The 25879-nt window shown below is 40.7% G+C and overlaps 1 protein-coding gene and 1 long non-coding RNA gene across 4 annotated transcripts; one reads left to right on the forward strand and one right to left on the reverse strand.

The window, feature by feature from the left end:
* The first annotated feature begins 82 nt into the window (after positions 1-82).
* Positions 83-10941, forward strand: LOC133618936 (uncharacterized). Of its 2 annotated transcripts, XR_012050984.1 has the most exons (5): positions 83-222; positions 302-346; positions 8464-8615; positions 8787-8945; positions 10662-10941. It is a non-coding gene; the product is annotated as an uncharacterized lncRNA (long non-coding RNA). The 2 variants fall into 2 exon arrangements; XR_009817369.2 differs by having other exon boundaries at positions 83-346.
* On the reverse strand, positions 4362-23417 carry cbarpa (CACN subunit beta associated regulatory protein a). Of its 2 annotated transcripts, none has more exons than XM_061979784.2 (11): positions 22947-23417; positions 22766-22861; positions 13949-14020; positions 10669-10814; positions 8990-9051; positions 8746-8908; positions 8490-8670; positions 7576-7710; positions 7289-7484; positions 7016-7214; positions 4362-6944 (listed from the first exon to the last, which is right to left on the reverse strand). In XM_061979784.2, exons 3-11 carry the CDS (start codon positions 13994-13996, stop codon positions 5345-5347), a joined length of 2730 nt encoding a protein of 909 aa, XP_061835768.1. In that variant the 5' UTR covers positions 13997-14020; positions 22766-22861; positions 22947-23417; the 3' UTR covers positions 4362-5344. The 2 variants fall into 2 exon arrangements, with proteins under 2 accessions (XP_061835768.1, XP_061835769.1); XM_061979785.1 differs by having other exon boundaries at positions 23022-23064.
* Positions 23418-25879: the final 2462 nt, after the last annotated feature.

Below are 25879 nucleotides of genomic sequence, written 5' to 3' on the forward strand. Positions count from 1 at the left end.
GTTGGCTGTTTTTTTCCCCCCCTCGTTTTAACTGAGAATATGTTTGTTGCTCAATGTTATTTGTATTTCCTTCAGCCACTTCTTCACATAGTCTTTGTCACGTAAGAATTGATAGAGCTGCAGCTGCTGTCATCTGTTGGTGCTGATCACAACAGCGAGAGCCCTGCAGCCCCCACCTATCCGGACACCACCCCACCCTTCTGAGAATAGATCAGAGAGCAGGTGAGTCACGACTGAGCGAAAAAGAGTGCTGCTCCTTTTACGTCAGCAAGGTCAACAGAGAATTTCTCCCTTTTCACAGGACACAAGCACAGGATGAAGAACACTTTCACGTCAAAAACGATGGGTAAATAGTATGTTTCTCCTTTTAGTCGAAGTCATCTCCCTTAGTGTCTTTGTCAAGGATGAAAGATAGAATTTTGTGCATGACTCATCTCGCTATAAAAGCAGCAAGACTGCGGCACAAAGACGCAAGACGTACACACACACAACAGCTCAGGTCTTCTGTTTGAAACAGCGGATTGTACATTATGCACCCTCGTGGACATGCCCGTCATGTAATAAACAGCTTGATGAGTAATTCATTTCATCTGTTCAGTGTTCCAGATTAATGCTGCTTTTCATCAGCTGGTCCAAGAATGATTAAATTCACTTATTATCAATGAATTAATTCCCTAAAAAAGTCAACAGGAATTTCTACAAGTGTATTTTTTTTTTTTTTTTTTGGCCAAACTACCACGGATGGATATTAGTGAAGGCAAAATACAAACAAAAATCTTAGAACAGGAAAGGGAACCTAACATGTACAAAATAATTTTGATTCATGAAAATCTATTCAATGCCGATGCTAATGTAAAATGTAATCTGCAGAAAATGGATGTACATTTATTTCTAGAATTACCTATAAATGATCTGAGGTGACAGTATCATGCTGCAAATACAGTACAGGCCAAAAGTTTGGACACACCTTTTCCTCATTAAATGCGTTTTCTTTATTTTCATGACTATTGTAGATAGTCACTGAAGGTATCAAAACTATGAATGAACACATGTGGAGTTATGTACTTAACAAAACTAGGTGAAATAACTGAAAACGTGATTTATATTCTAGTTTCTTCAAAATAGCCACCCTTTGCTCTGATTACTGTTTTGCACACTCTTGGCATTGTCTTGGTGAGCTTCAAAAGGTAATCACCTGAACGGTTTTCACTTTAAAGGTGTGCTTGAAGCTCATCGAGAGAATGCCAAGAGTATGCAAAGCAGTAATCAGAGCAAAGGGTGGCTATTTTAAAGAAACTAGAATATAAAACATGTTTTCAGTTATTTCACCTTTTTTTAAGTACATAACTCCACATGTGTTCATTCATAGTTTTGATGCCTTCAGTGACTATCTACAATAGTCATGAAAATAAAGAAAATGCATTGAATGAGGAGGTGTGTCTAAACGTTTGGCCTGTACTGTACATTTATTTCTAGAATTACCTAAAAATTATCTGAGGTGACAGTATAGCGCTGCAAATACATTCCCGTCAATCAAAGGGTGAGTAAGTTTACTTTATTCTAGTTTAATTGTACAAAGAGGGAAATGTTGGCCTGTACAGATAATACATTTTAAATGATGACTGCAAGTAAGTAATTCATGTTAAATATTTCATTATAGACTTTGGGAAAACTTGAAAGTCAAACGGCATCATAAAACAGATTGCGTTGGACTTTGTAGGACCCAGACCAGGCCTGGGCAATTACTTTGACTGGGGGCCAGAATATCTATTTTTAGGAACACTAATACAAAACCTCACAATAATGTCTGATTGAATGCTAAAAACGTTATGACAGACCGCCTTAAAAAACGGAATGGAATTTTAATTTTTTTACTGAATGAGACACCCAGAATGTACCGGTACATGAAAATAAAGAATGTGGGATTTACAATATTAAATAGGAACAATAAAACACTGAATATTGACAACATATGAACGTCACACCCCACCCATCCCCCCTCAATCGACATATTTTACAATCAAGCGAAACGCAACAAAAAGCGGAATATGGACGCGAAGGGTAAAAAATTAAAACCCAAGTACAATCTGATATATCACTAAGCTTTAGAACTTTGTTGTAAAAATCTCCTTCCACGTCTGTCCCTGACACCCGCATTTCAGACTGGCCGGTGTGGAAACGCTCCCCACCCACACTGCTTGGTGTCTCGTCTGAGCTGCTGTGACTTAGATTACCATAGTAACTAGTGCATCATGCAAAAGCGCAGCTTCCAACCATTGAAATACTTTGTATAGTTCAAGACTTTTTTTTCTGGTTTTATTGTACAAAGAGGGAAATGTTGGTCGTTAAGCATGCCTGTGCAGGTCAAACATTTTAAATGATGACTCCAAGTAAGTAATTCATGTTAAATATTTCATTTTAGACTTTGGAACAACTTGAAAGTCAAACAGCATCATAGAACAGATTGCGTTGGACTTTGTAGAACCCACACTGTGTCTCTCAGTGAGTGATGTTTGTTTCCATACATGGTTGGCTAATAAAGTACCGCGATACTAATTGATTGAAATAGATACTATACTGCCTTTGAAAAGTACCGGTACTGTCCTTTCATCTGAATCCCCGCTGTGTGGTGATGTTGAGTGTGTTAAAACACACACACAAAGTGCCTACAAGCAATAACATCTTGGAGAGGAGGAATGGCAAAAAACGACAATTCTACTGGTTAATAAAGTGTGCCTGAAGCACAATATGGAGGTATTTCAACTTCAAAACTAACAATAAAGGAGACACTTTAAACACGGATGCGCTGCAAGTGTTGCTTTAAAGCACGCCTCGCCAAATGTGACGATTAGTATGAGCACCTTTGCTTCAAACTTAGGTAAGCATTTAAATAATAAGCATTTAAATAATAAGCATTCAGATCTGCACAATGAGTTTATAGAGTGACATGTAATGATGTTCCTGTACTGCTGTTCGGCTCCGATGCAGACCGAAGATGAGCTCCACTTTCACGTCAGAATGACAAGACCGCCAATTGTGACAATCTGGTTGTTTTATTATTAGTTTTGCAGGTCACAACCGTACACGTTCATCCTTCTACTGCGCAGTGCAAGCGCTACCTGTCTCTCTCTTTGCTCGCCCACTCACTCACTGACGTCGCTCAGCCAACACGTTGCCTTCCTCTTAAACACACATTACATAGGCGCCGATCCCGTGGGTGCTTCGGGGCCCGAACACCCACGTGGGATTGATGGAAATTTACAATCTTTAAAATAGTTTTGGAAAAATCAATCTTCCATCCATCCATTTCCTACCGCTTATCCCTTTCGGGGTTGCAGGGGGTGCTGGAGCCTATCTCAGCTGCATATATCCATCCATCCCATCCATTTTCTACCGCTTATTCCCTTTGGGGTCGCGGGGGGCGCTGGAGCCTATCTCAGCTACAATCGTCTATAATTGCCAAAGCCTAACCAGGGTTTATTTGTGCCCGATAATGAACTAATGACACAATCATCTTGACTTTGAACATACTGCACACGAGTAAATGAAGGGCATTCTTACTCAGCCATACATGTCACACCAAGGGTGGCAGTATGAACAATGCCAACACTGTCATAAACATGTGCCATATAGTGAAACCACACTAAACAACAACGGCAAACACATTTTGGAAGAATATTTGCACCCCAACACAACATAAACACTACAGAACAAATTCCCAGAATTCCCTGCAGCACCAACTTTTCCGGGACGCTACAATATAAACAAACGCCATTGGTGGATCTACATCTAACATCCATTGTAATGATACCTCGTACAATAGTGTATCTAGTCGATACTACTATGATTACATCAATATATTTTAACATCACAAGTCTTTTTTTTAAATTTATATTATGTTTATAAACTCAGTAAATATGTCACTGGACACATGAGGACTTTGAATATGACCAATGTATGATCCTGTAACTACTTGGTATTGGATTGATACCCACATTTGTGGTATCATCCAAAACTAATGTAAAGTATCAAAGAAGAGAAGAATAAGTGATTAATACATTTTAACAGAAGTGTAGATAGAACATGTTAAAAGAGAAAGTAAGCAGATATTAACTGTAAATGAACAAGTAGAATAATAGTTTATTTTCTACCACTTGTCTTTAATAATGTAGACAAAATAATAGAATGACTAATGACACAATATATTACTGCATACATCAGCAGACTAATTAGAAGACTTTGTTTGTTTACTTACTATTAAAAGACATGTTGTCTAGTATGTTCGCTATTTTATTTAAGGACTTAACTGCAATAAGAAACATGTGTTTGATGTATCCTAAGATTTTTTGTTAAAGTAAAGCCAATAATGCATTTTTTTTGTGGTCCCCTTTATTTAAAAAAAGTACCAAAATAATTATAGTACCGGTACCAAAATATTAGTATCGTTACAACACTATTTCCATATTTATCTCGCAGCAACACAATTTACTGTTGCTTGGCTTAATAGAAAACAGTGGACAAGTACTCTCATGAGACACTTTATTAGGTATACCTGCAAAATCTACTGTAATCAGACCCAATGCAAGAGCTGCATACTGAAGTGTGCCTTTACAAAGATAATTATGCGGTCATTTCAGTAAGATGCAACACACTATAATAAACATTGTGAAGTAAGGCTATCTATGGAAAGGCATTTTGGATACAGCTCTCAGACAGACAGGTTATCCACTACTGGATTGTGTAAGTGTACCTAATATTTGGATGAGGTTTGGTCACAATGGAGAGGGTTTTCTGGTAAAATACATTATATGAACTTCATGACACCTTCCCCACCTGTCATCCACTCGGGTGATACAACACTTAACCTGAATTCCCTTCATTGTGCACAAAAACGATCCACTGTATTTTCGTCGGCTCCCGGCCCGATTTGTCCTTTCACAATAAGAGCAGGATGCGAACACTTGTGGTCTCAAACGATCCCCTGTTGCCTTCATGTAGGTTGAAACAAGAAGGACACTTGCGGAGGATATGGTTGCTCATGATACAAATGGGTAACGTGGGCTTGTTACTTCCCAACAAAGTGCTTTTTTTGTTTGTAGGTTTAAAACTGTACAGTCTTCTCTTACATATTGTTTGCACATTACAGTGGTAGTAGTAGTAGTAGCATGCGGAAAATTCACAATTTTTATGTTTGAAAATATTCCTAAGAATGGAGGCGCTAAGGTACCTGTGCAATACCAGCTAAAAAGGGCATCACAGTGGAAGTTAAGGTCTGAGAGGAAATGCTGGCCGTCAGATTATATTATGTGATTGTTGAAAGAGTTGATGACAGGATACGATGAGGTTATTTAGGACTGTGGTCAGGTGAGGCTGTGTGAGAGGCAGTGACCACCAACTTGGTTCCACCCTGGCCGAGCTCTGCCCTCCTTATGCCGCCGTAGAGCCTTTCCTCTACCGCCGCCGCCAGCTTGTCCGTCAGGCTGCTCCGCACCTGCTGACTGCTGTTGTTGTTCCTGTTGCCCACTCTGGGGTCCATGCAGCTTGGAGGTGGACTGCTTGTGCTTTTTGTGTTGGAAGAGGTTTGGTGACCCTTGTCGCCCAGACTGGTGGGCCCTGGGTTGGTCATGTTGGCTCCATCGCTGGATGCTGTGCTCTCTTTGGCCGCCTCTTCGCCGGCCGCAATCTCACTGGCTTCTTCATCCGCTGCACTGGCGATGCGTGACAGTGTGCTGTGATACCTGGTGTCTAGAGGGTAACTTGCACTATCGCCTCTTGGAAGTGGAGTGAACGTCTGCCTCTCTAAAGATGGCGAGTACCGCCCCCCAGTCCCCGAGCCGGGGTCGCTATATTGCTTGTGTCTTTGCCACTGCTTACGGAGATTCACTCTCGATCGATGCCTGGTCCGAAACGGTGAGTCTTGCTGGTCGAACCGCGGGTCGTGTCGAAGGAACTCGTTGAAAAGAGCGTCTGTCTTTTCGTCGATGCTGTAGTCGCGGCGGTGGAGACGAGGTCGGTGAGGACTGGAGGGCTGAGAGATTGGCTTGATCAGCTGAGATTGTGGTTTGGTGAGTGGATATTGTTCTTGGAGGCTACCCTCTGTGCTTTTTGGTAAGTCGTCCTCCAACTCTTCCTGGAACAACCTGATCTCTGTGCTTTCGCACACAGTACCTTTCCTCCCTGAGCTTGTGAAGAATAACCTCCTCTCTGACGCCGTCTTCACACGCGGGACTGCAGGAGTCCCGAAAAGCCGCATATCCTCTGGTGCCTTGAATGGAGTTTCAATGGAGGCGTAGCCGCTATCCATCTGAAGGAGCTTGCGGTTTCCCACGTCAGCTTCTCCGTCGACAAAGCTTCCCATTTCACTTCCCCCGCCTGACGCCCCTCTGACACCTCTTTCCATCGCCTCTCCTTCTGCTTCAGGTTCATCGTCCAGGTCTTGAGACAAGCAGCTGTCTAGATGTCCAGTGCGAGCACCTGGACAGCCCAGTGATGAAACACTTTCAGCATCACTTCGGAGTGATTCCCGGTCTGTGCTGCTATGGTCCGAGGAGGCGTATTGCTCCAGAGAGGCTCTCAAGCTCCAGATGTCTTTGTAGAGAGATGGATGTGCCTCCATGCACAAAAGAGAAGAACCTGAACCCGCCCTCGGTCTGATCTCAGCTCCCAACACGCTGTCTTCACCTTCATCTTGGTCCACCTCACAGTTTTGCCTCACTGCACCTTCAGGATTTTTCCTGGTTGAGTCTTCCGGTTGTGGCTCAAACAAGTCGTCGTCCTCTAAAGATTCAGACGCAACCCCTCCAGTGTCTATCCTTCTGACGGGATCTTGTTGTAACTTTGTCTGCACTCTTGGTGTGTCGCCTGAGATGCTCTCTTGTCTCTGGATGGAACATTCATCGAGTTCTTCTTTCCTGCTGGTGACACTCCCTACCTCCAGGTTAAGCCTTAACAGAGGGATAAAACGATTATTCCAATAAGACTTGATGGTATGGCAAGTTTTTGAGACAAGATATACCTGTGGAGGAAGATTGAGGAAGGACCCAAGGAAGATTGAGAGAGGGACTCGGCAGACAGGGACTGCAAGCCACTAGTCTGACTGGGAGTTTGCGGAAAAGACCTGATTGGATCATCTCGGAGAGAAGAGTCATCCCCAGTGTGGTCAGTGGTTTCACTTGCAGCTCTCTGCCTCTGGAAAGGCCTTCTCTTTGGGGATCCTGATAGACCGTCAAATGCTAGCTTTTTAATATGCGTTTCTCAGGTTACTTAAAGGTAAAATTCCCAAACAAACCTTTGGCATCCAGACTGGCGGCTCGGTGGCTGCTGTCAAACTTCCATCTCCTAAAATAGGGCCCAGCTCCCTCCAGACTGGCGTGGCGCCGCAGTTTCGATAAGAACTGAAAAACTGAAGACTGCCTCGGTGCTTGAGTGTACTCCCCTATCGTGTGGTCACTGTGAGCATCTAGTCGGTCCCCAAGAACCTCCAACTGACCCAAGAGACCAGGTGATCAATTACAGTGATCTGTCAAATACAGTATGACAAATATTCTTCTACTGAGAAAAACGGCTAATGCTCACAGTGAGGGAGCGTTTGCTTCGCAGGGCCAAATCCTGTCTAGGAATCTGGTTCAGGACGATGGAGTGATGTGTGTCTCCTGGAAGACCTCCACTAAGGCTCTGATCCAACCAGTCAGGCACTCTTCTGTCAGTCGGCTAGAGAAAGAAAACAATTTGTAGTCCAGCTTCTGTGATTGTTGCAACAAGTGGCCATGCAAACCTGTTACTAATTTTTTAACCATAATATGCTAAAACGGTTTCATTCATTCAATTGGACTTTGAGCACCAATGGTTGTGCACCACAGATTCTACCTAGCAACATGTGTCCATGCAAACATATGACATAAACAGGAAAAGTATATATTAAAACGTATGTGTGAAATTTGTTTTCATCAAGGGCTTAATCGCAGTTATGGCTGCCTTAAGAGGGCCACTTGTAATATTGAATAAATATACATGTACAGTGTAATCACCTCATGATATTAAATTACACAATGACCAATGCATTTGATTATGCAATAGTGTGATTTGAAATCTTACGTCAAGGGGACGAGCTGATATTCAATTATCTATTTTTACCAAAACAATGTGCAGCGTCTATTGCAGGCCTGGGCAATTATTTTGACTCGGGGGGCCAAATTTAAAGAAAAAAATGTGTCTGAGGGCCGGTATATCTATTTTTAGGAACACTAATACAAAACCTCACAATAATGTCTAATTGAATGCTAAAAATGTTATGACAAACCGCCTTAAATTGTTTCTACCTAGAAAAATTGACACAAACAGGAAAATTATTTTTCGGAAAATAATGCTATATTAAAATGTACTTTATAATAAATATTGTTTGTGATATTTTAATTTTTTGTATTATTATTTTTTTGGTTGTCACCCTTGTATTCTGCATTGCAGGAACAGCTGAGATGGATCCCCCTTACCTGGTAGATTGAGAGGGGCAGTTTGGGCACTGGTGCCGCGCTGAGGTTAGCAGTGCTGCTCTCAGTGGAGTCGCACTCCATGATGGTGAGGATCTTGAGGTCACATGGAGCTGGCGGCAGGTGGAGGTGGGTCAGCCGAGCCTTTTTCAGATGGTGAAAATCCCCCTCGGTCAGGGTGTATCTTAAGCACAGCGACGAAGGGATGAATTGTTATAACCAGAAATATTCTATTAAAAACTACTAATTTTCCGCATACCTGCGTCCTTTTTCCTGAGCCATCCTCTCCTGTTCGTACAGAGCAGACTCGTTGAAGGAGACTCTGCGGCCTGTCAACCCGGTGGAAACAAACCTCTCTGACTCCATGTCGTGGCAGCTCGTAGCCGAGAGGGCGTCTGATTCATCCAGGCGGATTGTGATCTCTGAGTGACACGATGGAAGGAGAGAGATGACAATACAGTAAGTGCATGTAAATATATCACCTTGAAATGTGCAGTTCTTACCATGGGTGGGCTGAGAGTCTTCAACATAAGTTGTGTTGGTCTTCTCCGGGTCATCGCTCGCTCTGGGGAAAAAAAACACTCATTAACACACGGCAATGGTAACTGCATTAGGGGCAAGGAAGGGCGCTGCACCAACAGGTCTGGTAAATGGTACTGTTTTGTATTATGTATTTAAAACATAATTGCAATTAACAACATTCAGCAGATGACAGTTTTTTCTTTATTTACTTCATGAATTTTATAATGAATTCATCAGCAGATTCTCATTGGGCTTTAGTGTAGAAATACTAAAATCAGGGGAATTGTTCATTGGAATTATTGATTGTGCAAAATTGCAGGTTAGTCTGTGATAGGTTGTCTTAAACAAATAATTTGTTTAAAACATCCATCCATCCATCTTCTTCCGCTTATCCGAGGTCGGGTCGCGGGGGCAGCAGCCTAAGCAGGGAAGCCCAGACTTCCCTCTCCCCAGCCACTTCGTCCAGCTCCTCCCGGTGGATCCCGAGGCGTTCCCAGGCCAGCCGGGAGACATAGTCTTCCCAACGTGTCCTGGGTCTTCCCCGTGGCCTCCTACCGGTCGGACGTGCCCGAAACACCTCCCGAGGGAGGCGTTCGGGTGGCATCCTGACCAGATGCCCGAACCACCTCATCTGGCTCCTCTCGATATGGAGGAGCAGCGGCTTTACTTTGAGCTCCCACCGGATGGCAGAGCTTCTCACCCTATCTCTAAGGGAGAGCCCCGCCACCCGGCGGAGGAAACTCATTTCGGCCGCTTGTACCCGTGATCTTGTCCTTTCGGTCATGACCCAAAGCTCATGACCATAGGTGAGGATGGGAACGTAGATCGACCGGTAAATCGAGAGCTTTGCCTTCTGGCTCAGCTCCTTCTTCACCACAACGGATCGATACAGCGTCCGCATTACTGAAGATGCCGCACCGATCCGCCTGTCGATCTCACGTTTAAAACAACCATATTTTATTCCGATTCAGACTTTCAAATAGCTTGTTAGTAATAACACACTTCATAAATAGCCTTTGGCACTTTTTAAGTTCTTAAGGTTATTCTTACTCATATAATATTTTATCTGGTTTTAGCTTTTTTATTATGGTTTAATTTTGGTAATTTTTTACATCCACATTTTTATGTCTCAATTTTTATTTTTATTTTTTTAGCTGTATCTCATTTTATTTGCTAGTTTTATTACTGCATGTATTTTTATAAATGTTGTACTTTGGTCCACAGGTTATATTAAAACCATTGACATGTTACAAAGTGCTTTCAGAAAAAAGAATAATTGTGGAATAAAAATGAAAATGTCAGATTTTTTATATATTTTTTCTTTAAAAAAGTAACAATTAAAATAATTTCTAAAAATAAAAAAAATATTAATAATAAGCTATTTCAGACACAAAAGGTGACCAAAAAATACACATTATCTTTAAATGTGTGTCCATAAAGGAACATGAAGAAACAAAGCTCACAATGTCCTGCCCCATGACTCAGATGTACTAATCTCATTCTTGATTGGTGAAAACCAAAACAGTCCATTTCAATTATAAGTGCTAAGCTATTTCCAAACTTTGATTAACCTGTGTTTTTGCATTGGTCAAAAAAGCTTGTTATTTTTACCTAAAATCTTTCATTCTATTCTGTGTGTGTGACAATGTGCAGCGCCCACCTGGAGTAGCGACGCCCACCCATGCAGCAGCGGTGGCAGAAGAGCAGCAGGAGAGAGAGGAGGACCAGCGTCCCCCCTGCGAAAACACTCAGCAGCACCAGGAGCAACGCATAATTCTCCACCCGGCCTGCCGACACAGGTACATCCTGCCGGGGAAAAAACAAGACCACTCATTTTATTCTGTTCCAGTGCATTAGTGCTTCCATTTGGAGTTTTACAGGGAAAAGATGAATACATTCTATTTTTGTGCTTAGCATCTACATGAATGCAAACACCCACATACATTCATCCTAGATGCATGTAGACCTTTCTATGTGGAGTTTGTCTGTTCTCTGCTTACTTCCATGTATTTTTAACTCATTAAATAGCCTAAATGGTGACAGATTGTCTGCATAAGTGAGCATATGTGACCGTTATAAAACACAACTGTCACATATCTCGCTCATCATGCATTAGTCCTGCTGAAACAATAATGCTTCTTTTTCAATAGTCTGTCAATATAATAAGGAATAGAATGAACAGTGTGGACTGGCAAGTGATTCTTGTGCCCGGACCGGCTCTGATTAATACTCTCTCGGTCAGTCTTGGCAGAGTGAGCTCCGGGATGCTAATCGAAACGTCAGCGAGACCCTTAATTTAATTTCTAAGCTCTTCTCAATGAGGAGGGAGGGTGGTTTGGCTGGGAGAATGAGGCCTCTGCAAGCTAAAAATGGAAATGAGAGGAGGATGCAGACACACATGAGCGATCCCCGCAGCAAGCGGAACGTCCAGCATCTGTTCTGATGTCACATTCCAAAGATGGTGACAAGTAACTCGGTTATTCAGAGAAAAAACACATTTTAATGCCTTCAATGTGCTAAATATTTTGTATTAAATATAAATTAGGTTTAGTATACTGTATTATTTTAGTTTGTATTATGTATTATAGTTTTATTATATTTTTATAGATTGTTACGTGTTGTAGCTTAACTACGATCAAAGTATTGGACAGGACGTCGAAAATGTGTAATAAAGTTCCATCCATCCATCCATTTTCTACCGCTTATTCCCTTTTTTGGGGTCGCGGGGGGCGCTGGAGCCTATCTCAGCTACAATCGGGCGGAAGGCGGGGTACACCTTGGACAAGTCGCCACCTCATCGCAGGGCGTGTAATAAAGTTGTACTTTATATAAGGAAAAAAATGGGCATACTAAAAGGTACAAAACGATCCTTTTATCTTGTTATCTGTCGTTCATTCATTCAACTGTAGGCTCGTAATCCTCAATCTCATCAACCACAATGCACCTGCTCCCGGCCTTTTTTACATCCGGTTTGCCGCAATGAATTGTGGAACATGCAGTATTTTAGTTAACCCTTTGTTAGGCTATGAAGTAGAAAACAACTCAATTCAATGTCAGTGTTTCTAAAATAATCAATATCAAATACATGTATAAATCAAATCAATTCCCTTTTAACTCTTTTTAGCGATAAATAATAATAGATTAATTTATCAGCAATTAAATCAAGCATGCAAATTATGAATGATCATCACACATGAACTATATAACCCATAAGTTACAACACGTGTATAAGATACTATTACTATATTTAATATTATATACTATTGTCTATTATTGTTACTCATTACATTCAGATCTACCATTTAGTAAATAATAAAACAATGTATTTAGTTGTATTGCAATATTCAGTAAGTTTATCAGAACTAGTATTTTTAAACTATGAAAATAAGAGGTGGATTTGAATATACAGTAATAATGAGCAATGTATTTAATAGAAATAGTTGTCTTACATATTAAAAACAATTTTTTTTTAAAGCAAAAATATAACACTTTTAATTAAGTACACCGAAGGGTTAAAATTGAAAAGTAGGACCTATATAATTACTTTAGAATATTATTTTATAATTAACTTATAATTGTACCATGTAAAAAAAAATTGTGCATCTTCATAATAAAACAATATACAGTACAGGCGAAACGTTTGGACATACCTTCTCATTCAATGAGTTTTCTTTATTTAGATTGTCACTGAAGGCATCAAAACTATGAATGAACACATGTGGAGTTATGTATTTAACAAAAAAAGGTGAAATACCTGAAAACATGTTTTATATTCTCGTTTCTTCAAAATAGGCACCCTTTGCTCCGATTACTGCTTTGCACACTCTTGGCATTCTCTCGATGAGCTAACTCATTCAAGACTGTTGGAAAACCATTTCAGGTGACTACCTCTTGAAGTTCGAGAGAATGCCAAGAGTGTGCAAAGCAGTAATCAGAGCAAAGGGTGGCTATTTTGAAGAAACTGAAATGTTTCAGTTATTTCACTTTTTTTTATTAAGTACATAACTCCACATGTGTTCATTCATAGTTTTGATGCCTTCAGTGACATTCTACAATGTAAATAGTCATGAAAATAAAGAAAACACATTGAATGAGAAGATGTGTCCAAACTTTTGGACTGTACTGTCTATTTAAAAAAAAAAAAAGCAAAAATAAAACCCTTTTATTAAGTACACTAAATGGTTAAAATTGAAAAGTAGTATCTGTTCAGTTATTTTAGAATATTATTTTATAATTAAGTTATGATTGTAGTATGTAAAAAAAAAAGTGCTTCTGGATAATAAAACAATGTATGTAATGAAATATGTCAGATTTATTTATTCACACCTGTTTTAATCTAATCTGTGTTGGCCCTGCGATGAGGTGGCGACTTGTCCAGGGTGTACCCCGCCTTCCGCCCGAATGCAGCTGAGATAGGCTCCAGCACTCCCCGCGACCCCGAAAGGGACAAGCGGTAGAAAATGGATGGATGTTTTTATAGGATTAAAGCCACTATACAAAATGTTCTTTTTTGCCTGGAGGCTCCCCTACAGGTTTAAATCGCCTCTCTACCTTTGAAAGATATGCCGGAATGTGTAAAGTTTTTTCAAAGTTCTTAACACCTGTTTCTAAGCCAGTGTGCCTATTGGGCAGAATAAACCAACAAGCACTCTGCTACTGTCATGTGTGTTTGTTATATTTTCATCAAACGCAGCACTGACCTACATTCAGCGGGGAATATACAGCCTGTAACGTTTCAACATATGTTTGTGTGCCGTGTGCAATCCACAGTTGGAGTGACACCTTAATGCTCCTTCATCTGCACGTGTACTTACGTGTTTCAGTAAAATCAGCTGCTTTCACTAGCTCTGCCACAAGGAACAACGCGATCAATCCTCTTTGAATACACATCAAGCTGTCCTAACACTGTACATATTCAACTGTATCCAAATATTACTCACAGTGGAGTTCTCTGTCAGACTTGTCAGAGCAGGCGAATCATTGCTCATGGTCCAGGTCAGCGTGGGTGAACCCTGGAGAGGACCACCAAAGTCAGAGACAGTTCAACCATCAGCACCATCCGTCATTGTTACCTCAGTGTCATTGTGTACGATGAAGGTGAGGAAACTGAGCGCATGCTTCTTTCCCTTTAAAAATGCTATGCGGTACATGCTGTCTCTAGAAAAAGTGTTCTAATATCCACTTGATTTACTGTCTGAAACCTTCTTTATCTTCAGCCCGTTTTACTGAACACCAGACAGAGCTGGCTCTATCTAGCTCATCTAAAGCCCCCATTGCCTGGTGCCTGTTTAGCTCAAATGTGCCACATCTCCAGCCTGCTTTATTTAGTAACTGTTGAATATGGAATGTATTCCATCAGGTTCTTGATTAACTAAAATCTGTTTTATCGCAAGGCTATTTTGCTTGCCCTTCTTACTGGAGCCGTCTGTGTCTAATTCCTGGTCTCTAGAGCAGAGGTGTCAAAGTCGTTTTCACTGAGGGCCACATCTCAGTTATGTTTGGCCCCAGAAGGCCGCTTATAACAGTGAATACTATTTGTTTATTATTATTATTGTTATTATTATTTTGTCTGCTCAGTGGCCTTGTGGTTAGTGTCCGCCCTTAGACTGGAAGGTCGTTAGTTCAAACCGAGTCATACCAAAAACTAATAAAAATCACCAAATGATTCCCGATGGCGGCCACCGCTGCTGCTCACTGCTCCCCTTACCTCCCAGGGCGTGAACATGGGGATGGGTCAAATGCAGAGGATAATTTCACCACACCTAGTGTGTGTGTGACTATCGTTGGGACTTTAACTTTTAACTTTATTACACAATTTTTGAATGCATTTTATTAGATTTTTTTTTTTTTACTTAAAATATTAAAAAATATTCTAAGTTGCAATAAAAAAGGCAGCTCAGTTACCAGAATTTTACTGTAAAATTGATTTGTTTTTTTACTGTGAATAAAAAAACTGCAATTTTACAGTAAAATTGACACCTGAGCTGCCTTTTTTTCCCCCCACAAATCAACAACTATATATTTTACGATGTATTACTGTAAATGCCAAAACGGCACCACAGTTTAAAAAAGTACTTTTTTTTTTTTAATTTAGAGAAAAATGCTGTAAAAACCACAGTCAATTTCACAATTTTACCATGAAATCTATTGCTACTTTTATATTGCACAATTTGATGGATAACTTGCTTTGAAATCATTATTATTAGTATTTATTCATATTTAAAAAATGGTTTGAATGCTTAATAATATATTTTTGCATAATTAGACAATATTTAAGTTAACATAAATTGCGATTACTTGGAGTACATATATTTTTTTTCTCCCAAAATAGAAAAAGAATACATTGAGTAAGAAAAGTTACGGTACTTTATTGATATTAATTCCAGGCTTTCGAGGGGCCACATAAAATGAAGTGGCGGGCCACATCTGGCCCCCCGGGCCTTGAGTTTGACACCTGTGCTCTAAAAGCAAGCCTATTCAACTGACGGCCCGGGATGACACAATTTAAACTTAAAAACTTGGGAAACAAACATTTTTGCAGCAAATTCCTAAAAACACTCAAGTGCTCCTGTTGTACAGAGGAACTTGGATCACTGTAAACACAGATCCTTGCGAGCAAACATAAAACACTGGGGTCCAAACATGTGATTTCCCTCAAGGCACCCCTTTGAGTCCTACTCCTTTTTTCCCCTAATGTGCTTCATGTAACTAAGGTGTTGCTGTACCTTTTTTTTGTCCAACTTCTTTATTTATACAAGTGGTGTTACTCAAGGCTCCGTTTTAGGTCCTCTCTTTTTCATCATTTGGGCTATTCAGTTCAAAAACCTTGTGAGAAAGTCACATTTTTGCAGCAGATATTTAAATACACTAGAGTGCTGTCATAAAGATGGTCTTTGACTAGGTTCTTTGCAGAAGGTCCTTAAAACAGCAAAGCCCTCTTGTAAGAAGAATAAACCGATCAAAATCAAATGTCTACTGCAGGGGTGCCCATTACGTCGATCGCGATCTACAAGTCGATCACGGAGTGTGTCAGTCGATCGCCAGCCAGGCATTAAAAAAACAAAACCCAAAACCAGTGAAGTTGGCACGTTGTGTAAATGGTAAATAAAAACAGAATACAATGATTGCAAATCCCTTTCGACCTATATTTAATTGAATAGACTGCAAAGACAAGATACTTAACATTGTAACTGAGAAACTTTATTTTTTTGCAAATATTAACTCATTTGAAATTTGATGCCTGCATTTGATGCCTGCAACATGTTTCAAAAAAGCTGGCACAAAGTGGCAAAAAAAGACTGACAAAGTTGAGGAATGCTCATCAAACACTTATTTGGAACATCCCACAGGTGATCAGGCTAATTGGGAACAGGTGGGTGCCATGATTGGGTATAAAAGCAGCTTCCATGAAATGCTCAGTCATTCACAAACAAGGATGGCACGAGGTTCACCACGTCGAAGTTTAAGAACATTTCTCAACCAGCTATTGCAAGGAATTTAGGGTTTTCACTATCTACGCTCCGCAGTATCATCAAAAGGTTCAGAGAATCTGGAGAAATCACTGCACATAAGCGGCAAGCCCGTGACTTTCAATCCCCCAGGCGGTACTGCATCAAAAAGCGACATCAGTGTGTAAAGGATATCACCACATGGGCCCAGGAGCACTTCAGAAAACCACTGTCAGTAACTACAGTTGGTCGCTACATCTGTAAGTGCAAGTTAAAACTCTACTATGCAAAGCGAAAGCCATTTATCAACAACACCCAGAAACACAGCCAGCTTCACTTGGCCCGAGCTTATCTAAGATGGACTGATGCAAAGTGGAAAAGTGTTCTGTGATCTGATGAGTCCACATTTCAAATTGTTTTTGGAAACTGTGGACGTCGTGTCCTCCGGACCAAAGAGGAAAAGAACCATCCGGGCTGTTCAAAGGCGCAAAGTTCAAAAGCCAGTATCTGTGATGTATGGGGGTGTATTAATGCCCAAATCATGGGTAACTTACACATCTGTGAAGGCACCATTAATGCTGAAAGGTACATACAGGTTTTGGAGCAACATATGTTGCCATCCAAGCAAAGTCTTTTTCATGGACGCCCCTGCTTATTTCAGCAAGACAATGCCAAGCCACATTCTGAACATGTTACAACAGCATGGCTTTGTAGTAAAAGAGTGCGGGTACTAGACTGGCCTGCCTGTAGTCCAGACCTGTCAACCATTGAAAACGTGTGGCGCATTATGAAGCCTAAAATACCACAACGGAGACCCCAGACTGTTGAACAACTTAAGCTGTATGTCAAGCAAGAATGGGAAAGAATTCCACCTGAAAAACTTCAAAAATGGGTCTCCTCAGTTCCCAAACATTTACTGAGTGTTGTTAAAAGGAAACGCCATGTAACACAGTAGTAAAAATGCCCCGGTGCCAACTTTTTTTCAATGTGTTGCTGCCATTAAATTCTAAGTTAATGATTATTTGCAAAAAAAAATTAAGTTTCTCACTTTGAACATTAAATATCTTGTCTTTGCAGTCTATTCAATTGAATATAAGTTGAAAAGGATTTGCAAATCATTGTATTCTGTTTTTATTTACCATTTACACAACGTGCCAACTTCACTGGTTTTGGGTTTTGTAGTATTTCTGTATCGAGGGGACGGCGTGGCGAAGTTGGTAGAGTGGCCGTGCCAGCAATCGGAGGGTTGCTGGTTACTGGGGTTCAATCCCCACCTTCTACCATCCTAGTCACGTCCGTTGTGTCCTTGGGCAAGACACTTCACCCCTTGCTCCTGATGGCTGCTGGTTAGCGCCTTGCATGGCAGCTCCCGCCATCAGTGTGTGAATGTGTGTGTGAATGGGTGAATGTGGAAATACTGTCAAAGCGCTTTGATTACCTTGAAGGTAGAAAAGCGCTATACAAGTATAACCCATTTATCATTTATTTATCTAGTAACTGACTTATATACTGTATGGACATAGAACCTGCTATATCTGGTCCCTGATATATTGTTGGTAATTTCTGCTATATTTAGAGCCTATTGTATTCAGAACTGGATGGATCCAGATCTAGAACCTGCTTATTACTGTATATATAGTCCATTCTGTACCTCAAACCCGTTTTGTCTAGTGCCCGCTTAATGTAGTGCCTCCTCTATCTAGAACCTGCTAAATCTAGTACCTACTGTGTCTTATGACTGATCTGTATCGTATGAATGTACCTGGGCCCTGATTTATTGATGATGCCTGCTTTATCTATTCTGGATTCTGCTTTATCTGTATCTCACACCAGTTACATCAACAGTGCATCTGGACAGTATTCAAGGTGCTTCACTTTTTCCACATTGCGCCAAAATGGAATAAATTAATTTGTGTCCTCAAAATTCTACACACAATATCCTATAATGATAATTGTTTTGCAAATGTATCAAAAGTTTAAAAAAAAAACTAAGCAATCACATGTACAGAAGTATTTAGATCCCTTGTTCAATACTTTGTTGATGGACCTTTGGCAGCAATCACAGCCTCAAGTCTTTTTGAAGACGATGCCACAAACTTGGCACACCTATCTTTGGGTGGTTTCGCCCATTCCTCTTTGACGCACCTCTCAAGCACCATCAGGTTGGATGGGAAGTGTCGGTGCACAGCCATTTTCAGAGATGTTCAATGGGATTTAAGTCTGGGCTCTGGCTAGGCCACTTAGAGACATTTACAGAGTTGTCCTGAAGCCATTCCTTTGATATCTTTGCTGAGTGCTGAGGGTCGTTGCTGAAAGATGAACTGTCGCTACAGTCTGAGTTCAAGAACTCTCTAATGCAGGTTTTCATCCAGGATGTCTCTGTACATTGCTGCATTCATATTTCCCTTTATCCTGACTAGTCTTCCAGTTCCTGCCACTGAAAACCATCCCCACAGCATGATGCTGCCACCACCATGCTTCACTATAGGGATGGTATTGGCCTGGTGATGAGCGGTGCCTGGTTTACTCTAAATATGACACCTGTGATTCATGCCAAATAGTTCAATCTTTGTCTCATCAGACCAGATCATTTACTTTCTCATGGTCTGAAAGTCTTTCAGGTGCATTTTGGCAAACTTTTTACAAACAAATGGCTTCTTTCTGGCCACTCTACAACACAGGCCTGATTGGTGGATTGCTGCAGAGAGTTGTTCTTCTGGAAGGTTCTCCTCTCTCCACAGAGGAATGATGTACATAGCTCTGACATGATTGGGTTCTTGGTCACCTCCCTGACTCTGACCCTTCAGTTTAGACAGCCGGCCAGCTCAAGGAGGAGTCCTGGTGGTTCCAAACTGCTTCCATTTACAGATGGAGGCCACTGTGCTTATTGGGACCTTCGAGGCAGTAGACATGTTTCTGTACCCTTCTATAGATTTGTGCCTTGAGACAATTCCTTCAACTTCATTCTTGGTTTGTGCTCCACCATGCACTGTCAAGTGTGGGACCTTATGAATAGACAGGTGTGCGCCTTTCCAAATCATGTCCAATCAACTGAATCTACCACAGGTGGACTCCAATTAAGCTGTAGAAACATCTCAAGGATGATCAGTTGAAACAGGATGCATCTGAGCTCACGTTTGACCTTCATAGCAAAGGCTGGAAATGCTTATTCATGTGATTTTTTTGATTTTTTATTAATTTGCAAAGATTTCTAAAAAAAAAAAAAAAATGTCATTATGGGGTTTTGTGTGTAGAATTTTAAGGACAAGAATGAATGTATTCCATTTTTGGAATAAGGCTAACATAACAAAATGTGGAAAAAGTGAAGTGCCGTGAATACTTTCTGGATACACTGTAGTTCCTGCTTTATATACTACCTCATGTACCTGACTTGTGTGTTCAGAAACTGCTAAATCTAGTCCACAGGTATAAAACTCAACCCAGATCTGGCCCGCGACATCATTTTATCTGGTCCACAAATAACTGGAAATGATGTGTCAATAAAGTACTTCATATTTTCTCACTAAATGTAATGGATTTTTTTCATTTTGACAGAAAAATATATATATACTGCTTGAAATTGCATACCTTTTAAACTTTAATAGTATTCATTATTGCAACAAATATTACAGTATATTATCATACTTTCCAAACATGTTTTTGTCTAAATAAAAATACTTAACTTTACAGAAAACTACCCATCAAATTAATAAAAGTTGACTGAGCTGCCAGTTTTTGACTGTAAAATCTACGTTTGTTGTTTTTAACGGTGTATTACTGTAAATGGAAATACGCTACATTTGTATTTACGGTAGAAAAAACGGCTGCTAAGTTGCCAGAATAAAAAAATAACTTGTACTGTTTTTCCATTAACAATATAATGTTGTAAGAGCCAATGTCAATTCAACATCAAAATTCAACAAAAAAACAACAAGTGGTACTGTTTTTCCATTTACCGTAAATGTTGTGAAAAAATGTCAAGTTTTTACTGTAAAATGGACAGTCTACTTAAAACAATTTATATAATTAATAATGAAATCCACAGGCAAGTTCATACATTATTCACTGTTACAAGTGGCCCCCTGATGGCAGCCATAACTGCCTTGTGGCCCTCAATGAAAACCAATTTGACATCCCTGATCTAGTCCCTATCTGGACCCTGATACTTTGTTGCTGTGCTGTCAGTTAGTCCCTGATGGCTGGGTTACAGCCATTTTTGTGTCTGATGAAAATCCCCACCGACATCCAGTATAAACTCTGAGGGCAATTATATAGACTGCTGATTTGATGTGGTGTTGTTTTTTTTGCCAGGCTGTTATCTGCGATTGCAGTAATTCCCTGCATGACAAATAATTAGAATAAAAGGCTTTTTTCCCCCCAACATCCAACTGCGGGGGATTATCAAACATTTGGTGAAAGTAAAAGGACTCATTTTAGGCCAAAACATGCATTTGTCGATGGAAACACTCATGCAGTAACACACAATTATGTACCTGTCGGTCCCTGATGGGGTCCTGACACACACATACATTTTTGTATTTGTTACCTTCTTGAGACCGCCGAAAAATGCCTTCCTCTTTTCGACCACCCTTTCTAGATATATAAAGATTTGTATTTACAACATTTAATAATATATACACACTATGCAAATATAAAAAAGGTAAGCTTTTAGTTAGTTTTATTTTTTGCATTTTTTGTTTGTAATTGTTTTTTAATCTTCATTATTTACTTCAAGTTATTACAGTATATATATATATATATATATATATAATATATATATATATATATATATATATAATTTATTTTATTATTTATTTTATTTTATTTTTGTTTGTATTAATTGTATACATTTTTAATCAATTTTGGCCAAAGGGGGCGCATTTCAATTTCTTACACACACTTTGTATTACATATGTTGGCCAGGGGGGGAGCACGTAAACTTTTTACACGCACTTATTTCATATGTTGACCAGAGGGGGTGCACTTTTAAAACCGACACACAGTCAATTTGAAAAATTCCTCCTTTTTGGGACCACCCTCATTTTGATAGGTTTCACCACCAGGGGTCCAAATGAGACATTCTCTATTAGATGCAATGATTTTCCAGTATTGGGACCATGATTTATGTCCTAACTTGTTCACCGCTTCTCATATGGAAGGTACTTTTCCTTGTTGATGTATCAAGAAGGGTAAAAATACAACAAAACACACACACATTCTTGTATTTGGTACCTTGAGACCTCCGAAAAATGCCTACCTCTTTATGACCACCCTTTCTAGATATATAATGATTTGTATTTACAACATTACAGAGGGGTTAGTGCATCTGCCTCACAATACGAAGGTCCTGAGTAGTCTTGGGTTCAATCCCGGGCTCGGGATCTTTCTGTGTGGAGTTTGCATGTTCTCCCCGTGACTGCGTGGGTTCCCTCCGGGTACTCCGGCTTCCTCCCACCTCCAAAGACATGCACCTGGGGATAAGTTGATTGGTAACACTAAATTGGCCCTAGAGTGTGGATGTGAGCGTGAATGTTGTCTGTCTATCTGTGTTGGCCCTGCGGTGAGGTGGCGACTTGTCCAGGGTGTACCCCGCCTTCCGCCCGATTGTAGCTGAGATAGGCTCCAGCGCCCCCCGCGACCCCAAAGGGAATAAGCGGTAGAAAATGGATGGATGGATAATATATACATAATATGTAAATAAGTAAGGTAAGCTTTTAGTTTTATGTTTGTTTGTAATTGTTTTTTAATCTTCATTATTTACTTCAAGTTATAACAGTATGTCTCAATATACATATTTATTTAATTATTTTAATACATTTTGGGCAAAGGGGTCGCATTTAAATTTCTTACACACACTTGTTATTACATATGTTGGCCAGAGGGGGAGCACTTTTAAAAACGTCAATTTGAAAAATCCCTCCTTTTTGGGACCACCCTCATTTTTGATAGATTCCACCACCAGGGGTGCAAATGAGACATTCTCTATTAAATGCAATGGTTTTCCAGTATTGGGACCATGATTTATGTCCTAACTTGTTCACGGTCCTCATATGGAAGGTACTTTTCCTTGTGGATATCTCAAGAAGGGTAGAAATACAAGAACACACACACACACACACACACACACACTGCAAAGTGCTGCACATTCTCCAGCAATGTGACTCAGACAATATTTTATGTAATCTCTCACACACAGCGACAGTGATAGGGTCTCTGTCAGCTGCAGACGTCATGCTATAATTGTGTTGTATAGAAGTGACAATACATGAGAAATGTGAGTGCATACTTTCATAGTGTACATGTTCTTACGTTGTAAAACAGAAGGTGTGGAAGCAGCTTCCCTACAGCGCGTCCCTCAGCATCCTCAGCATCTTCCACTCGCCTGAGTCCCACATCTCAGCCCGCCTGCGCGGTAAGGAAGCAACTGTCAACTGTCTTGTCTGGCTAAGGAAGGCTGATGACGCTTCCACATGCAGCAGCGTCTTCTTACATAAGCAATCAGCATCATCATCAGCAGCAGCAGCATCGTCGTCCACTCGCCAGTGTTTGCTGCGAAGGGACTCACCGAGATGAAGGTTCCGGTCCAGGCATGCTCCCGACGTCCTCCGCATCCCTGAATTAGGGCTTCCAAAAAACGCACTGGAGTTATGAATGAAAGCCATTGGACACACCCACCCGCCCGCCTGCTTCCGACGCACCACGTGACCAGCGCTGACGATGCCGCTGATGGTGGTGATGATGCGTGATGGAGGAGAACCCACCGCCCCCCGTTCCTCCTCCTCCCTCCCTTACTCTCCTCCATTCACAGCTGGTGTCAGTCATCGTGTTACAATCGATTACCCGCGTGTGCTAAAATCGATTTCTTTATGCATCTAATCGTTTTTTGTTTTTTTTCATGACGTCAGAAGGTATCAGCTTGTAAAAAAGAGAAAAAAAAGTACAGCATTGCAATCTGTTGCGGTGCCACGCGGTGGCGACATTGCACCTACAGATTCCACTGAAAGCAGCCGACGCGTTCATGAGTCAATACAAGCCGAGTCATTCATAAACAACTAGAAATGTTGTACATAAATGCAAAACCAGTGAAGTTGGCACGTTGTGTAAATGGTAAATAAAAACAGAATACAATGATTTGCAAATCCTTTTCAACTTATATTTAATTGAATAGACTGCAACAACAAGATACTTAATGTTGGAACTGAGAAACTTATTTTTTTTTTGCAAATAATCATTAACTTATAATTTAATGGCAGCAACACATTGCAAACAAGTTGTCACAAGGGCATTTTTACCACTGTGTTACATGGCCTTTCCTTTTAACAACACTCAGTAAACGTTTGGGAAATGAGGAGACACATTTTTTAAGCTTTTCAGGTGGAATTATTTCCCATTCTTGCTTGATGTACAGCTTAAGTTGTTCAACAGTCCGGGGTCTCCGTTGTGGTATTTTGGACTTCATAATGCGCCACACATTATCAATGGGAGACAGGTCTGGACTACAGGCAGGCCAGTCTAGTACCCGCACTCTTTTACTATGAAGCCACGCTGTTGTAACACGTGGCTTGGCATTGTCTTGCTGAAATAAGCAGGGGCGTCCATGGTAATGTTGTTTGGATGGCAATATATGTTGCTCCAAAACCTGTATGTACCTTTCAGCATTAATGGTGCCTTCACAGATGTGTAAGTTACCAATGCCTTGGGCAATATTACACCCCCATACTATCACAGATGCTGGCTGTTGAGCTTTGTGCCTATAACAGTCCGGATGGTTCTTTTCCTCTTTGGTCCGGAGGACACAACGTCCACAGTTTCCAAAAACTATTTGAAATGTGGACTCGTCAGACCACAGAACACTTTTACACTTTGCATCAGTCCATCTTAGATAAGCTCGGGTCTAGCGAAGCCGGTGGCGTTTCTGGGTGTTGTTGATAAATGTTGAAAAAGTGTGAAATTAGCTGAAAAAGTTAGCATTTAATTTTTAGCATGCTAACAGGTAACTTGTTTCACATACCAAGTTATATGACTGTAAGGTGTATGGCTGCAGAATTAAAGTAAAAAGTGTAAAATTTGCCCAAAAAAAAGTTAGCATTTTAATGTTAGCACGTTAGCATGCTATATGACTAATTTGTATGGCTGTCTAATTAGAGAAAACAACATAAAGTTACCTAAAAAGTTAGCATGCTAGCATACTTACATTAACATGCTAACGGTTAACAAGTGTCACATTTCAAAATAAATAATTTCATTGGTAGAGCAATAAAGTGTGTGTGTGTGTGTGTGTGTGTGTGTGTGTGTGTGTGTGTGTGTGTGTGTGTGTGTGTGTGTGTGTGTGTGTGTGTGTGTGTGTGTGTGTGTGTGTGTGTGTGTGTGTGTGTGTGTGTGTGTGTGTGTGTGTGTGTGTCAGTGACGTGCGGTGAGGTTCATGACTGGTGAGGCACTGACTTCATCACAGTCAGATTTACAAACATATGAACCCTAAAGAGTATCTTAGTCACCATTTGATTGGCAGCAGTTAACGGGTTATGTTTAAAAGCTCATACCAGCATTCTTCCCTGCTTGGCACTCAGCATCAAGGGTTGGAATTGGGGGTTAAATCACCAAAAATGATTCCCGGGCGCAGCGCCGCTGCTGCCCACTGCTCCCCTCACATCCCAGGGGGTGAACAAGGGATGGGTCAAATGCAGAGGACAAATTTCACCACACCTAGTGTGTGTGTGACAATCATTGGTACTTTAACTTAACTTTAACTTTACACATACAAACTGTAGCACACAAAAAAAACACATTTAATTAAAAAAAAACGTTACTATGGTCTTACCTTTACTTATAAGTGCGGGAACAGTGGTGTTGGTGTTGGAGGAGTTGTGAATGAATGAAATATGAAATCCGTGCTGCAGTCTGCAGGTGTACCTAATGTTGTGTCCCTGCAGTCGTTCACGGCTCCTCCGGCGCGAGCATTGTTGTTTTTGCACTTTTTGGCTTCTTGTTAAGTGACTTTTTTTGGGTGGATTCGGTCTTGCACGTGGGGGGTTTGGGTGTGGGCTTTGGTTGGTGTGGCGCTCCCGTCGGAGGTGCGTTCTGCGGCGGAAGTGCATTAACCGGCACCAGGAGGCGGGATTACTGGGAGCCTCAAACAGTGCGTCTTCGCAGCAGTTTTATGATTGCTCAGCACAAGAAATACGTTACACACATACAGTTGTTGACAAAATACACTGTACATGATATACCTCAGCTAACTAAACTATGTAAATGTATAATATAATTCATATAGCAATACGGTCTCACTGCACAGCAGGCCAGCAGTTAGCCGAGTCCGCAATCCATGTTGAGGCAGTACTGAGTGACGTGCCTCAACTGGCTGCTGATCACCGCAGGTCTCTTCTCAGTATTTGAACGGCAAATGTGAAAATTCAACGATTTTGA

Source organism: Nerophis lumbriciformis, linkage group LG19 (assembly GCF_033978685.3).
Source record: "Nerophis lumbriciformis linkage group LG19, RoL_Nlum_v2.1, whole genome shotgun sequence".
Taxonomy (NCBI): Eukaryota; Metazoa; Chordata; class Actinopteri; order Syngnathiformes; family Syngnathidae; genus Nerophis; species Nerophis lumbriciformis.

Bases quoted from the DNA above. Each gene is read 5' to 3' on its own strand.
- cbarpa (XM_061979784.2), bottom strand. From the start codon at position 13,996: ATGAGCAATGATTCGCCTGCTCTGACAAGTCTGACAGAGAACTCCACT. The intron at 8,909-8,989 runs GTAAGAACTGCA...CGTGTCACTCAG, and splicing joins AGACTCTCAGCCCACCCATG to AGATCACAATCCGCCTGGAT. The intron at 6,945-7,015 runs GTATATCTTGTC...CCCTCTGTTAAG, and splicing joins TCCTCAATCTTCCTCCACAG to GCTTAACCTGGAGGTAGGGA.